This window comes from Carassius carassius, chromosome 50, assembly GCF_963082965.1.
Source record: "Carassius carassius chromosome 50, fCarCar2.1, whole genome shotgun sequence".
Classification (NCBI taxonomy): Eukaryota; Metazoa; Chordata; class Actinopteri; order Cypriniformes; family Cyprinidae; genus Carassius; species Carassius carassius.
The window spans coordinates 11729975-11747621 of record NC_081804.1 but is presented as its reverse complement, the minus strand read 5'-3'; the positions used below and the strand labels follow the sequence as shown (position 1 = coordinate 11747621).

General features: G+C 37.2%; 1 protein-coding gene across 4 annotated transcripts in view; it reads left to right on the top strand.

The window, feature by feature from the left end:
• LOC132133532 (metabotropic glutamate receptor 8-like) overlaps positions 1-17647 on the top strand; it is a 193085-nt gene that overhangs the window by 115034 nt on the left and 60404 nt on the right. For 3 of the 4 annotated variants that reach the window (XR_009429166.1, XM_059546396.1, XM_059546398.1), the window contains 3 exons: positions 13639-13774; positions 14904-15058; positions 15146-15283. The exons of the other annotated variant lie outside the window; for it this stretch is intronic. Coding sequence is in view for 2 of the 3 variants with exons in the window: in XM_059546396.1 (XP_059402379.1) it covers positions 13639-13774; positions 14904-15058; positions 15146-15283 (429 nt within the window). In the remaining variant the exon portion in view is untranslated. The remainder of the gene's footprint in view (positions 1-13638; positions 13775-14903; positions 15059-15145; positions 15284-17647) is intronic. 4 annotated transcript variants of the gene reach the window in all.

Genomic DNA, 17647 nt, shown 5'->3' with positions numbered 1-17647 from the left:
GCTTAGAATTAGCTGACCTCTGTGACGGGAGGCAGCCAGCAGACGGTCGGTTTAGCCAGTCTGTCTGCTTCCTGACCTGGGTCCCAGTTAGTCAATTATAAACACTAAGACTGTTTGCCATATTTCTAGAGAGAAGAGTGGCGCCACCCCAGGAAGGATGAAGACCATCTCTTTTCAACAGGTCAGGTCTGCCCCAAAAGCTCGTCCAATTGTCTATGAAACCTGTCTATGTCTATGTTATTCTGTGGGCACCACTTAGACATCCAGCCATTGAGTGATGACAATCTGCTATGCATCTCTTCACCACGGTAAGCAGGGAGGGGACCAGAGCATATTACAGTGTCTGACATTGTGCTTGCAAGTTCACACACCTCTTTAATGTTATTTTTTGTGATCTCCGACTGGCGAAGTCAAATATCATTAGCGCCGGCATTAATAACAATTTTACTGTATTTACATTTAGCATTAGCCAGCACTTTTAAATTTGCCAAGATGTCAGGCCCTCTGGCTCCTGGTAAACATATGACTATGGTGGCTGGTGTCTCTATATTCACGTTCTGTACAATAGAATCACCAATAACTAGAGCACTTTCATCAGGTTTCTCAGTGGGTGCATCACTGGGGAGAACCTGTTTAATGTTTCGATCGGAACAGAAGAGCGGTGTTTTGACCCACAACTACGCTGCCTCACTCTCACCCAGTTGCCCTGCTACAGGGGCTCTGTTTCCGGAACCGAACAATGTACAGGAATCCCTGAGCTAGACGCAACCAAAGCCGTATCTAGAGCCCTAACATTCTTACTGTCCTCAATTAAAGTTTGGATGCGTGTCTCTAATTCTGAAATCTTCTCTGTCAGCCTAACTATTTCCCTGCATTTATCACATGTGAATCCCTCATCTGCAACAGAGATAGATAAACTGTACATGTGGCAAGAGGTGCAAATAACAATAGCAGGAGAAGCCATTACTCACCGTGCTTGATGAAATATTCTTACTGCGGTTGTTTTTATGAACTTGTAAAAAACTGGAGCAAGAGAGAAGAGAGGAGAAAAGAAAACAGCAATAGGTTCGAATGAAAACGCTAATGACAAGCTAACGAGTGCTAACGCTTTGGTATATATATATATATATATATATATATATATATATATATATATATATATATATATATATATATATATGTGTGTGTATATATATATATATATATATATATATATATATATATATATACCAACATGATATTATTTAATATGTTAATAGTAATGGTTAAATTTCAATTTCAAGCATTTTGTGTCAAGCATTCAAAATTACCGAAATACTACTGATGATGGGCAATTCATCATTATGTGTCCTAAAACTGATACTGACCAGCATTTTACCATTTAATATATTATTGTTGATAGTTAATGGAACATTTTATTATTGAATATGCTATTGGTGGTAGTTAATTTAACACTTTGAATTACAATTTGATTTTATGTACTATGTGAACACTGATATATCAACTTTTTATTATTTAGTATATAAGTAGTGACTGTTAATCTTAATCTCAGTAAATTGTTGCTCAAATTACAGAAATACTGTTCCTGAAGAACAATTTATCATAAAGTGTTATGGATTTTTAATATTAACTAACACTTTACATTATGTAGTAGTGACAGGTACTTAAAAACACGTTACTATTTCACTTTGGAGGTACATTTAAAAGTTTGTTCATAATTGTAATAACAATAATAATAATACATTTTATTTATAAGTGCATTTCTCAACAATCAAAGGATACCGCACAATAAATTTATGAACAAGACAATAGAAAACAAACAAGAAATATCATATACAAAAACTAAAACAGAGTAATGTGTGACTGGACAAATGAAATTTAGGTGAGGTATGCAATCTTAAACAACTGAGACTTGACTTTGGATTTAAAAATAAAGATTTAATTGACCCTTTTTGCAAAAAACGTTCAAGTTCAAGACAAAAAGTTCAAGCGGCACATGAATTGATCACCTCTTCCTCTTTACTAGTTATAGCACAAAATAAACATGAATTAACAACAGAAGTTATCTTTTTTCAACCATAGATAGATGTCATTACACCCCATTTTTCAAATTCACGTCCACCAATGTTAATCTACTCTCCTTTCTGGTTTGTTTGTCGGACAAAATGGCAGATTTGCCATAATGATTAGTCAGATCACCTGTCAATCAAACTCCCATCAAAGAGTCAACTGTAACTGATAAACAACATTAACTCTTGATTAAGTATAGAGTTCATTGACATTCTCAGTCATTTATTGCTGAAATTAACAGTACAAAATAATGTTTTACCTACCAACATTTTACTATGTAACATTAAATATCGAGACAGAAGTTAAAATTAAGATGCAGAGATTCTCAAAGAGTTATTTTCAGATTTCTTAGAACTGATCCATGTGGCATTTTCAGGCTTGTTACAAATGAATGCTGTCAGCATCCTCTTCATAATGCAGTGTGATGCAGCAGAGATTCATTTATACCACGGAAGCCCTTCTCCTCCGATCCAACCGTGTCTTTCTACAGCAATTAACTGTGGAAAGGTTGATCTTAGACATGTGCGGGCAGAGATGTGTCTTTGTCTACAATACAAACCCACCACTGTTTTTCTTCAAAGGATGGAAACAGCCTCCCCCAGGCAACACTGCAAGTTATATGGCGATTAACTTTGCAGCTTCCTCCCTGGAAAAGTTTGAAATGGAGTTTTACTGTTATTACTGCTCCAGTGATTTTGGTATTTTAAAATGAGCTGGTATAGATGCTTGCTGTTATTTATAATAAAGAGTAATCTTTAACCTTTTACTTCTCATTTCCATAATTCATATTAGCCTTTTATATAACATAGTTATATACATTTCTATAACTTAATGGTGTGGCTAAACCCAGTCTCAATGTCTGCTTCTAAATCACTGCCTGTTTAACCCCACCCACCGATTCATGCATGTAGTGTAAATAACGAAAAGAACAAACACAGGTCAATCACATACAAAGAAATCAAATGACAAAGATGCTCCAAAAACAACAAGACACTGCCCAGTACCAAGTTGTGGAAAAAACACAGTCTTTGCATCACCTTCCTTCTGATCCTAACATTAGGAAAGAGCGAAATGAAGTTCTGGTCATATAATTAGAATATCATCAAAAAATTATTTTTTTTCTCTAATTCCATTCAAAAAGTGAAACTTGTATATTATATTCATTCATTTCACACAGACAGATATATTTCAAATGTTTATTTCTTTTAATTTTGATGAATATAACTGACAAATAAGGAAAATACCAAATACATTATCTAAGAAAATTTGAATATTGTGAAAAGGTTCAATATTGAAGACACCTGGTGCCACACTCTAATCAGCTAATTAACTCAAAAGACCTGCAAAGGCCTTTAAATGGTCTCTCAGTCTAGTTCTGTAGGCTACATAATCATGTGGAAGACTGCTGACTTGACAGTTGTCCAAAAGACGACTATTGACACCTTGCACAAGAAGGGCAAGACACAAAAGGTCATTGCAAAAGAGGCTGGCTGTTCACAGAGCTCTGTGTCCAAGCACATTAATAGAGAGGCGAAGGGAAGGAAAAGATGTGGTAGAAAAAAAGTGCACAAGCAATAGGTATAACCGCACCCTGGAGAGGATTGTGAATCAAAACCCATTCAAAAATGTGGGGGAGATTCACAAAGAGTGGACTGCAGCTTGAGTCAGTGCTTCAAGAACCATGACGCACAGACGTATGCAAGACATGGGTTTCAGCTGTCACATACCTTGTGTCAAGCCACTCTTGAACAACAGACAGCGTCAAAAGCATCTCGTCTAGGCTAAAAAAAAGAAGCACTGGACTACTGCTGAGTGGTCCAAAGTTATGTTCTCTGATTAAAGTAAATTTTGCATTTTCTTTGGAAATCAGGGTCTGCAGGAAGAGAGGAGATGCACACAGTCCACGTTGCTTGAGGTCCAGTGTAAAGTTTCCACAATCAGTGATGGTTTGGGGTGCCATGTCACCTGCTGGTGTTGGTCCACTGTGTTTACTGAGGTCCAAGGTCAGCCGTATACCAGGAAGTTTTAGAGCATTTCATGCTTCCTGCTGCTGAGCAACTTTATGGAGATGCAGATTTCAATTTCCAACAGGACTTGGCACCTGCACACAGTGCCAAAGCTACCAGTACCTGGTTTAAGGACCATGGTATCCCTGTTCCTAATTGGCCAGCAAACTCGCCTGACCTTAATCCTATAGAAAATCTATGGGGTATTGTGAAGAGGAAGATGTGATATGCCAGACCCAAGAATGCAGAAGAGCTGAAGGCCACTATCAGAGCAACCTGGGCTCTCATAACACCTGAGCAGTGCCACAGACTGATCGACTCCATGCCACGCCGCATTGCTGCAGTAATTCAGGCAAAAGGAGTGCTGTACATGCTCATACTTTTTATGCTCATAATTTTCAGTTGGCCAAGATTTCTAAAAATCCTTTTTTTTTATTGATCTTAAGTAATATTCAAATTTTCTGAGATACTGAATTTGGGATTTTTTTTTGTCAGTTATAATCATAAAAATTAAAATAAATAAACGTTTGAAATATATCAGTCTGTGTGTAATGAATGAATATAATATACAAGGTTCACTTTTTGAATGGAATAAGTGAAATAAATCCACTTTTTGATGATATTCTAATTATATGACCAGCACCTGTATTGGATTTGCCAGTAATGTTGCACCCAGAGGCGTTATGCTTATTCAAACTGACAAATTTTCAAGCAAAGAAGATTTTGAATGCAGCTTCAAAAAGACAAAAAAAGCAGAATTATATTTTTTATAATAGATACAATCCCACTGGTGTGATGTACGGCACATCACTAGCTGCTAAATTCAAATCTGCGTTCGCTGACTGGAACTGAGCCAGAGACAGACACATTTTACTGCGCTGTGCATTATAACCAATCATACATAATGCTGTTGAGCTTATGAATGTAATGGCCAATCAGAGGCGTTCCGATGAGTCATCGCTGAAACGCCAGTGTTTGTTCAGTGCGCGCGATCACTGACTGAATCCTGCTCTCTGTCGAATTCTTTTATCAGAAACAGCGAAGTGCAGATGTGCGTACGATGTAAGATATGCATTTGACAGTGTAAACAGCTTCAGTGATTATAAAGCGAGTTTTTGAGAGTGTTTGAACTCTGGCCAGATTGAAGTCAGTGATAATGTTCTTTGATAATATAAACGTTCTTTGCTGTCTTTCTGTACAATGAAAGTTTTATAATGAGTAACTTACAATGTTTTTATTAAATAGTTTTAATGTTTTTTTTTCTTTTTTTTTAAGTCAGAAGTGTCAAAGTTGTACAACTGTTCTAAATCTTAATATCATAAAGAAGAGAATGATACAAGGTTGTCAAATGCCATGTGGTATAAACCAAAAAAGTTATTGATATTTGAGTTAAAATAAAACATTTTACAATTATTCATGTGTACAGTAACACATAAGGAAAAAGTGTTTATTTATTTATTTATTATTTTGTATTTATTTATTTGTTTTACTTGAGTTCCAGAAAAAAAAAATTGAGGGGGAGTGTATTTGATATATTTGTATTTAAAAAAAGTTTATTATATATATATATATATATATATATATATATATATAAATATACACATTCAAGTTCTCAGAAAGATTTCAGAACACCAAATTCAAACATTTGAAAGTTTTCAAATCTTAATATTTATGAATAATAATTTTTTTGTATAATATTTATATAAAAAAATACATTGGAAGAAAAATATTTTGTTACTAAATACTGTAAAATGTTCGCATTAACTAATATTTACAAATTGCCTACCTATTGTTTATGATACTTACACAGGTGGCTCACAAGATTTACAAATAGAGCACAATGACAAACCCGAAAACCTTGTTAACTGACTTTTATACACATTAGCACAGAAATTTTTTTGTGCTAATTATCTTGACTGTGACTGTAGTTGTTTGGTACAAAATACAGTGTTTTGTACAGATGTGAGTGAATCTCTACCCACAGAAGCTTTTGTTCTGGTTTCAAACATTAACTGAATACAGTATGGTATGCATTTGTGTCAGCTTACACACGCAGCCCCGCTAATGGCTGCCACGGCTTGCGTGTGAAACACAAAAGCCCTTACACCCATGCTCAGCGCACTTTTTGTGCGACCAGGCTGTGCTCATGTCTGAGGAAAAAGGTGAGGTTGTTCTGCAGTGTGATAGCAGAACTAGGCTTACTTCTGCCAAACTACTAAAAGGCCGTATGAAATGAACAGTAAACAGTGGAATAGAAAATTTGGCTGTGATGTCTGTGGGATTTATTTTAAAAATGCACTTGGCACTGATTGTATTAATATTTTAAAGGCTGCTAATGTCTCTTAGCTGCGTTGTTTGTGATATGAAGGCAAACTTTTGCCCATTAAAATGTTTAATCTTTAGCAGATTTGTCAGACTGAAAGCAGGGGTTTTATTATGCAAAACAGAGAAAAATGCTGCATTTTCTGTAGGGATGCAAAAAATATTGGTACCATATTAGTTATATTTTGAGATTTCTAATAACAATAATGCTAGTTTAGTTGTTTGATATTTGATATTTAATTGTGCACCAATTAAACAAAATGAACTCTGAGAGAATATGGAACTAGAAATATGGCTAAAATCAATTACGCTGTGGTCACATTAGCGAAATTTTGACCAAACCTCACAAGCAAAAAAATAAACCAAGCCCAAACCCTTGAACCCGAGATGAAAATCAGTGTGTGAAAATGATTTACCCTTACAAAACTCACGATTGCCTGGATTCCTATTGAAATTATTGTTTTTTATTTTGCCTGCAAAATCATGGTAAATGGTAAAATGTGACCTTACATTTAGTGAATTATATGGATTAGAATTTTTTTAAATAAATTATCATTCTTGTCGTGTATTTTATAGTTTTGAATGTTGTGCATTTAAATGAAAGAGATTTGACATTAAACAAAACTGGATTGTTATGTGGTGTATTTTTAAATGGCAGATGAAATAAACTTAAAATTTGTTACTTTAGATTTAAAGATTAAGAATATGAAATAATAAAAAAAAAATATAACTGATAACTATCAGTTATCAGTTACCTGATAACTGTTTTGTCTGTGGAACACAGCAACTTTACCTTTAGCCATGTTTTTGTACGGGAACACAATTTTGTCTCCATCTTCGGCAAGAAGTGCATTTCTAAGACTTTCCACTAAATTGAAACACTTTTTGCAGTTTATGCACATTGCAGCTGCTGAATTCACAGCTGGCACAATCTGCTAATTTATGTTGCCTCTTAAGCTTGATGGGAAAATGATCAAAAATGTTAAAATTAATCATACAGAATGCTTCTCAGCCCCTTCCATTAAATGAAGCACCATTTTCCTTTTTAATTACTATGATCCATGAAACACAAAATCTGTCATGTAGTTACTGCACAGCTCTTATTTTGAACTCAAACACAGACTTCAAGAAACACTGACATCTTAAACCCTATTTCATTAGCTGCTTCACTATTGACTGATATGAGATATGGATCGTGTTGTTGTCTGATTATTATCGAGCAAGTGACATGCCTGCTGACAATAGACAAGATGCCGCAGGCGCTGACAAATTGTTTGAGATTGCGATTGTGGTACCTGTACTAGTGCAACTAGAAACTCTTAATGCCTCGGGCAGACTTGACACCAGGAGCTTTAAATTAGCTTCCTTGCTAACAACCTATTCAGAGTGTCGTGGCCTGTCTGAAAATGCAAATGGTCTCTGGAAAGAGGTTTGGAAAGAGTGATATTCACGTACTGCCTGGTCATGTGCTGAATCTGAGTGACAATGTCTTCCACTTGTTGACCTGGACCACGCTGTAGTGGGAAGAAAGGAGTTGGATTGGTTTCATAGTCTTAAAAATAAAGCTCTGGTGAACGATGAACTCCTGAGCACCAAGAAGATCAATGGTCTGGAACACACAAACGGAGGAACGTTGAAGGGTCTGAAGTCTGAAAAGATGATCTGGACAGTATGAAATACGCAGAAGAGGGATCACTGAAGAGATGATTCAGGAGTTGTCGAAGAAAAAGGAGACACTAAGCTTGTGGTCGTTGTTGCTGTTTCCAAACTCCCCAAATTTGCTTCTTGCAGAAATTCATTGTTTCTTCTACAACTTAGCTTAGCAGCTTAGCTCTTAGAGCACTTACAGTAGTAGCAACGACAGCTTAGTGCACTTCTTTGTCTCTGAGAGAACATTTTAATCTTTCCTGAGAAAGAAGGATTTGCAAGTTGCTGCATTTAAGATCAATTATTTTGATTGGCTGATACTGTTGGAGGTGGCCATGGTATGGCCCCTCTCTAGCATGAGGCCTATTTGCATACCTAAAAGTCCACGTTTAGATCAGTGTGTTTTTAAGGTGTCTAGAATTCTGATTGGCTGTCAGTGTTTTTATCCCTCATCTTCTGGGGGAAAAAAACAAACATGTGTTACTGTTTTAAATCTAATTACAGTAATATTGTTATTCTGTGTTGTTATTGTTATTATTGTGGTTTGGCTTTTCTCAAACATTGTTCCATTTGTTTGAGTATCCAGACTCGGCCAACGTAGCAATATTAACACAACCAGTTGTGGGGAATTAGGGCGGAGCAATCTGTTTGCTGACCAATGACAGTTTGGAGAGTGTTTTGAGAAACAATTTTTGTTAAGTCATTCTCAGTCCATTATTAAGTCCAGGGTGACTCAATGGTGAATTCAAGGTCCTATCAAATACAAATTGCTAATTATTTTTATAATAATAATGATAATAAATCTGCATGCAGCCATTTTCAGGGTTCAAGCGTTTTTAAAACATTAAAGTGCATATGTAAAAAAGAATACATATTATTAAGAAAGCCACTAACCACCTAAATCAAGGAAGAATGTTTTTTTGCAAATTCAGGCAACTAACCATAGAAATATAATGTTTATAACTTTATAGCGCCACCTATTGCCCAATATATTAAAAAATATTTGCATGCTACATAAAAATAGAATTTTTTTCTAGTGGTTCAGTGGGCATCAGGGCCGTCGCTAGTGGGGTGAAAGGTGGTGACGATTATAGGGGCCCATGGCTGAGGGGGGGCCCCCAACGATCTCAACCGCCTGGCTAAGGCCAGCCTAAAAAGATGCTCAGGACAGTTGACGGGCCACTGCTGTGCGTCGTCACGAAAGCTTATCTTTTTCACGTGTTTTAAGCCTTACCACTTGTCTATTTAAACATTAAAGCATCCAAAAACAAAGACATGGAAAAGCTTAACAGAGTAGCAGGTTACTCGCGCGCAGAGAGAGATCCGCCAACCGAGCCGCGTATCACGGACAGCAACACTGAACCGAGCTCTCTTCAGCAAAGTTCTCCTCAAAGTCCCTCCTGCACCTGAATGAACAAATATAAATCGCAGTTTGAACAAACAAAAAGATGTGAAAGAGCCCAATTCAGTACCCCGGTGTTCATGGTGTTCAGGCTCACGCAGAGAAAGGCGTCTCAAAATGCTTGAACAACGAATTTGCTTCTTTTTGCTCTTGTGCCGACAAATACATACAAAATATGTCAAACTACCCGCCTTGGAAAGTATGCTCGAAAAAACTGTCAGTTATTTCTTAAGTGAAAATAAACAGTTATCAAAAATATTTTGGATGTGTTCATCGTCTCTTAAAGTGACCGCGCCTAATTTAGCTAATAGCTGCTGTAATGTTAAAGGTTTTTTTTGCGTGTAAAAAAACCCCAGTATTTTTCACACTTAGCACACGCTGCCCTCCTGGAAACGCGATAGTTTTGAAAAGCAAGTTTTTACAGACGAGAAGCTCATGAAAATCGCATTCGATTTTTTTGCACTGCCCTACCAGTTAGTTTACAAAGCTAAACAGCGTTGCCCTTTGTGTAATAAGTTACAGAAACTGTTAACGCACCAAAGCTCCATAAACAACACCTTCTCCAGACAAAGAGGGAACTGCTCCATCTTTCAAGAATAATCTTTGTGCGAATCTGGCATTAAACTGGTTGAGATTGAGGAAGCTGTCCTCAGCAAAATGTGCTGGATTATAATTTTCGGGAACTGAGTTAAACATAAATTGTAACCATTGATGTACATTGAAGTGCAGCGTCCCTGGGAAGCCCAAACAAAGATGATTGGACTCCGAGATGAAAATAACAGCGTTTCGACGACATGGCGACAAACACAAACGCAGCTCTTCTCCGTCGGAGCGCAACAAGACCACACCCCCTTTTTGTGTATTCATGTGGGCGGAGGTTAGTCAAAAAATGGTTTTAGTGACGTCATTACTGCAGGAACTAGAGAGATGTAGTCCAAACTGGTCATTCATTGTAGGCGAATTCTGTTAAAATATTTCACCTTGCATTGAACTTTGAGCTTTAGAATTTTAAAGATATTATTTATACTCTAACAACAACATTACACTCTAACTAAAGTTTAAAAAATGGGATCATGAAGAATGGGACCTTTAATCCAAGAAAATTTAAGAAAATCACTCACTGCTCTAGACTGAATTACTTTTGTAGTTTTAACAAGAATTTATGCACAGTCAAACCAAAAATTATTCAGACACCAGTTATAATTATATATATATATATATATATATATATATATATATATATATATATATATATATATATATATATACATTACTAGTAGGTACAGGACACTATGATACATTTATGTAAGTGAGTAGGCTATAGCAAAATTAAGCGAACTGTGACATATTATACCAAAAGAATCTTCATACAGTGAACTACTAGTGAAATTGATAAAAATGTTACATATATATAAAATTGGGACCAAAAATTATACCTTTAAAAACAGCACCTTATAAAGCACCATGTATTGCCTAAGGTTTTTTTTCTGAATTGCTAATGCAACCTCACACCACAGTCTGAACAAAATGAAGCATTGCTTGGTAATTGGTCAACAAAGTATTGATAGCTGTGTAAATATTGTCATAAAAACAGTTGTCTGTAGTTTTTGTTGATTGTAATGCATTAAATACATTCCTATCAAAGTTATGACATTATCAAGACAAATTTGTTCTGACACAGTTTAACTCTAAATTCTTGTCATATTTTATAACCATTTTAGAAGCAATAGCAAATAAAACTGTAATAATGTGAGAAATGTTGAAGGTGTCTGAATAAATTTTGGTTTGATTGTATATTTAATTTTACTTTGAATACTATCCAGTGCTATTTTACATTTAATGATTCGGTTTCTGTACCTGGACACCTACTTGACCAAACTTGTAAAAAACTTAAACATTGTTTAAATAACACAAATAAATAAAAATGAACAAACATACAAATTAAACAATTTCAAACAGGGCCCACTGGTACAACCTTCACCGGGGCCTCGCAAACCCCTGCTACGGCCCTGGTGGGCATCATTGTTGCATTACAATCAAAAGGTCCCTGGTTCAAGTCCTGGCTAAGCCAAGTGGCCTTTCTAGTGACCTTTCCATGTTCTCCCCCCCGGATGCTCCGGTTTCTCCCACAGCTAAAACAGGTGGCATTTCTATTTGGCCTTTCCACATTCTCCATATCTTTGACGTAGGTTTCCTCTGGGTGCTCCGGTTTCTCTCACAATCCAAACACATGCAGCATAGGTGAATAATGGACTATCTGTCCAGGGTGTTTGTCTGCCTACACTCTGCAAAAAGAACATCCATCCATTTTCAAAACCTCGTCCTACATATGGTTACAGGAATGATGGAGCCTATCCCAACATCTTGGGCCATATACTTTCAGAAAAAAAAGATACAAAAGCTGTCAATGGGGCAGTATCCTTTAAAATGTACTCCTAATGGGTGCAAAGTAATACTTTGAAGATACATATAAGTACCTTTTAAAAAATTACTGCTCCAGTGACAGCTTTTTTACCTTTTTTCTGAGAGAATACAGCTCGTGATGCTGAGAACCAGCATCCCCTCAACCCTTCTTAGGACAAGGTATGGAAAGTGGATGGAAGTTTTTTCCAAGGGCAGCAGTGAAATTGTGAGGTTGCATCTTGTTTCCCCTTAATAAGCCTCAGTCTTAAGTCAGACATGACATCTTGAAGTGTGCCCCATGAAGACACCCTGCCAGTAGACATTATCGCCTTACAGCTTCTCAATTACATAATGATGACTGAATTGATAACGAAGGAAAACCATTAAGGAAAGCATGGTAATGCGCTTATCTTTGAAAGGACACCCATTCGGCATAATCACCAGGTGTCTTTGGGTGAATTGGGCTTCATGATGGCCTCATGAGCTGCTCTCGGGATGAGGTCACCACAGCTGTTCATTAAATGGACTTTAGTGGCAAGAGCACTTATTTGGAGGAATACTAGAGTGTTTAACTCAACCCGTGAAGTGCTAATGCTGTAATGGAGGGTTTAGAGACAAGATAGAGCGTTATCATAGCCACACTTTATGCGGTGCAGTGGCCTGATTCCATATCAAATGCTCCTTACTTCAAATTCCCTGACAACACGATGTTGCTGGTGAGAAAATAAATTGACCTCGAGAACAGATCGTTTGTTTCGGAGTGTGAGACAGCAAGCACGAGTCTTCCATTAGTGTGACTGTTTGACTGTCTGAGATGTATTAAGGACCTGATCAGATCTTGATGACATGACTTGTCTCAATTTTCTTGCTGCATCTCTGAATGCGGAAACTGAATTGCTATTGTGTACGTTTCGGGTGGATATGACACTATGGCCGTAGGTTTTCAAGTGCAGAGTCATGCGCTTTCTAAATTGCATCAGGCCGAGTAAATAAGCCGGGACGTGTTTGACATCACTTCGTGTTCCCGCAGGCACCTCGGGCAAGGTGACACTATCAGATATCATTTGAATCTAAACAGGCCTTCCTCACTTTGCTAAGAAAAAAAAACACTGAAACTGTTTGTTTTTTTCTGGTCCCTTTGTATCTAATCTTTGTCATGGAATATGTTTCCTTTGCCGCACCAATGTTTTCATCTTTCCTTCCGTGCTTTCTGACCTTCTCATGTCCTGTCTTTCTCTTTCTCTCTGTTGCTCTTTTCTGCTGTCATACTCAACTTCATTTACAATATCCCATTATCTTCTTTTTCCTATTCCTATTCATCTTTTTTTGTCTCCTTTGTCACCTTTTCTTTTCTTTCATCCCAACAATTCCTGACATTTATTTTCCTCTCATCTAATTTCTCCTTTCCCTACCTTTTCATTTCCTTTTCCTTCCCTTTCATTCCTTTATATATAATTTCCTCTCATCCAATTTCTTTCTTTTCCTATTCATTTAATCTCCTTTCCACTTCCTTTTCATTTTCTTTCCATTTCATCCTTTCTCATCCCTTGCTTCCATTTAATTAACTCTTATCAAATTTCTTTCTTCTAATTCTTTTTTTTTGCATTCTCCTCTTCTCATCTTATCCTTTCCTTTTCTTTCCCTTGTATCCTATCTCCTCCTTTATTTTCCTCTTATCCAATCTCTTTTCTTTTCCTTTCCTTTCCTCACTCTCTCCGTTGTTCATTCTTCCTCCTTTTATTCTCATTTTCTCTCTTTCCTGTCACTTCCTGGTCTTTTCTCTCTCAGGCGGTGTGTGTATTGCTCAATCTCTGAAAATTCCCAGAGAGCCCAGGCCGGGAGAATTTGACAAGATCATCCTACGGCTACTGGAGACACCCAACGCTCGTGCCGTCATCATGTTTGCGAATGAAGATGACATCAGGTGTCTTTATCAATAGATATATTTTCTTCCTCCTATTCACTGATGTTTATTTAATAAATATTAATGATAATCTGTCCTGGTAAAACGATGGAAATAGAACAAGTTTAAGCAATGTACACATTTGATTTTCTCCCTTTTTTAGTATATAATTAGATTATATAATTTATATAACTTATATAACTTTTTCTAATAATTAGATTTTTTACATAATGTTTCATTTATTTATCTTTTTTAATAGACAATGGTCTTTAGTTACCTCTAGCTATTAACCATTACTTGCTATTTGTCTAGACAGTTGTAAGTGGTGGGACACTCTCATTTTAGAGGGTATTTGTTTGGTTTTACTGCAATTAAAACATGAGTCCATAATACACACTACCTTATTTAATATACCTTACTACTTATTTAATAATATTACAGTTTTGCTGTATTTATTATCAAATAAATGTAGCTTTGGTAAGCATCAGACACTTTTTAAATCTTGCCAACCCCAAACAGTATTGTATGTGGTCTTTTTACTTGGTGAGAATATTTAAAATATGTGGAAACTTTTAGGAATTGACTTGCATTTGGGTGGTCTACAAGTTAATATATTGAAAATGCAGTAAAACCCATAAGAAGTCATGTTTTTCTTTTAAGTCACATCTATTGAAAAGCTACCAGTTTTGGACAAACCACAGATAGTATTTAACTGGGACTATCACAGAGTCAAATTGAAGATGATGTAGTCAAGCTGTAAGTATTGCTCTTAGGAGAAAACCTCAAGAACAGGTGAAGTCAGCTATTTCCTATAACATGCTGCCTAAGGCCAGCAGAACTCATTTTAACATAATACACTTTTTTTAGTAATTTTTGGCATGAAATTTCTTGTACCTTTAGCATAGGAACAAATCACGTCCCCACATTCCCGAGAGCCGCTGCCCTTCTAAGCCTATTAAGTGATGTCCTTTGGATGCTTGCCTATTACACTGATGACTTCAGACCAATTTCCAATTCTAAGTGTTCTAAGTTAACAGAACACTGTTGACCTCAGAAATTCAGAACAAATCAGGTCTGCTTGAAGGACGTATTTTGGTTCCCAGGTTTTATCTTCACATGTGGATGACTGTTTTGTGTGCTTATCTTTCAGACGTGTCTTGGACGCTGCAAAGCGCAACAACCAAACAGGTCACTTCCTGTGGGTGGGATCGGACAGCTGGGGCTCTAAGATATCTCCTGTCGTTCAGCAGGAAAGTGTGGCAGAAGGTGCTATTACCATCCTTCCAAAAAGAGCATCCATAGAAGGTGAAGGTTCCTCTAAAATATACATTCTGATTGAATATTTCTCTTGCAATTCCAAACCAATTCCAATTCTTTCATACTTATTTTCAGCTTTTGATAGATACTTCAAAAGCCGCTCCTTGTCCAACAACCGACGCAACGTTTGGTTTGCAGAGTTCTGGGAGGAGAATTTTGGATGCAAGTTAGGGATGCACGGCAAGCGTCCCGGCAGCCCCAAGAAATGCACTGGTATGAGAAGGTTTTGCATTACTGTCTCTCAACCTGGTTTAGAAATTACACAGTTACTGAAAGAGTTCTGCTGTACCTGGGAGGCAAAGCAGTCCATCACGCTGACATCAGATTGGACCTCTTTGAGGATTCAGTGTTTTAATGTGGTTGAGAAGATCAATGGGGACATCAGGCACAAGATTCTGTTTAGACAGGAACTGGTAAATCCTTAAATACACAGAAGACTATTGAAATAGTCTTTAAAGGGATATATCACTCTCATCAAAAAAATTAAATCATTAATTTATTTATTTCTGGCGAGCACACAAAAATATGTTTTGAAGAATGTTGATGACAAAAGTGTTGCTGGTACCCATGGACTTCCAAAGTATGAAAAAACAAACAAACAAACAAACAAAAAAACATGGAAGTCAACGGCTACCAACAACTGTTTGGTCACCAACATTCTTCTAAGTATCTTCTTTTGTGTTCAACAGAAGAAGAAAAATGTATACAGGTTTGGAACAAGTGAAAGGTGAGTAAATGGTGACAGAATTTTCGTCTTTGGGAGAACTATTCCTGATTGGCCCCATTCACTTCATTTGTAAGTGGCAGTGACAGTATTCTACATTTTTTTCTCAAGTTGAAATAATTTGCAGAAGTTAAGAGTTGTCGATTGATCCTAACTTGTATTAGGCCTGGAATATTCATTTAAAGTAGTAAAGGATAACATTTCAAAACATTTTTATATAAATTCTTCAGTTTATCTTCAGGTTCACCATGAGGACAGTTCTGCTCTTGTCTCCTCTTCTCACTTAATTCTGTTTCTCTCCTGTATGTACCTCTTGTGTACACCTACATAGAGCAGATGGGCATTTGGAGTCCTTTTATGAAAGCACAGTTATTGTTCTGCCGTGGTGATTTGACATAATGAGAATAATTACATAGCTGTGGATGCGACACATGGCTGTCTCTCTTGCTCTCTCGCACTCTCTTTCTGAAAGATCTGTAAGGAAATGCTCAAATCTGCTTCACTGCAGATGGATGCCTCTGTCAACAGCGCACTGGCAGAAATGCTGATTACCATCATCTATTCCTTAAAGAAGTATGAAGAGGGAGAGCTATTAAGCCATGACAAAAATATGCTTTTTTGTCACATAACAAAAATGGACACCGAAGCCCCTTTCACACTGCACGTCGGGCCCGGCATATTGCCGGAACATTGCCGGGTCGCCTTCTGTGTGAAAGCAACCACGTCCCGGGATTGATTCCGGCATTGAACCCGGGTCGGGGACCTAGTAACATTGCCGGGTTCAACCCGGGACGAGCGCTGTGTAAACAAAAGCCAGATCTAATGCCGTGTCGAAGTGATGACGCACGTTATCGCGCGACTCTTTTACCGGCTGTTTTAAAGGAAGATCAACGTTCGCGACAAAAAATATGTGCAAACTGTAATGAAGCAGAGATCAGTTCCTCACTTTCCGCGCTGACGCCGTGATCGTTTGCTTGCTTCAGTGAAAGTATAACATGCCAAACGTTGTGTGTGAAAGCACGCACATATCCCGGGTAATCACTGGCAGTGTGAAAGTGCAAAATCTAGTGACCCGGGAACAATTGCCGGAACACTTTACCCTTGTATTTGCCGGAATGGCAGTGTGAAAGGGGCTCGAGAAATCCGAGCTGTCAGGGACAGCACAGTGCTGGAGCTGAAGAAATGTATGTTTGAATAGAAGCAATGAAGATGCCCGAAGACACATACATAAGTACACAAATACACCATTACATCAGTTTTCTAAGTATTCAAATGCTGCAAAACAACATGAAGTAGCATTAGCAGTGGATTTAACTATCAAATCTAACATTTGGTAGATGAACTAAATATTCAGTGAAAAATCATGTAGGATGGAACTTTATTTTATAAATCAGCTTGTAACTCATACCAGATATTAGCCACTTTCACACATAGTCTTCACTGGTAAATTAACAACATATGCCGTTTGAGGGTCTTGAATTTGGCTAGTAAGCAACAACACAGAACACAATAGAAACCACCCAAAATACTCTAACAATTACACCGAAATGGTGTTTGAGGCTCTTGACTTTGGCTAGTAAGCAACAGCCAAGAACACCCTAGCAGCCATCTAGCAACTCCTCAAGCAAATGTGAATCTGAGCACTCAACGTCATGTAACACTGTATGGTGTTATATTTAGTCGAGTAGTGATGCTTTCCTGTCTGGGCTGTTTGCAGAGGTAACAAGCCATGAGAATGCATCAGTTCACTTTATGAGATCTCTGTAATGGCATTCTCCTAAGTTATATCCTGATTTAGACTTCATAAATTCTCCATTCACTGAGTTCAAAAAGAAACTAAAATGTACCGAAAG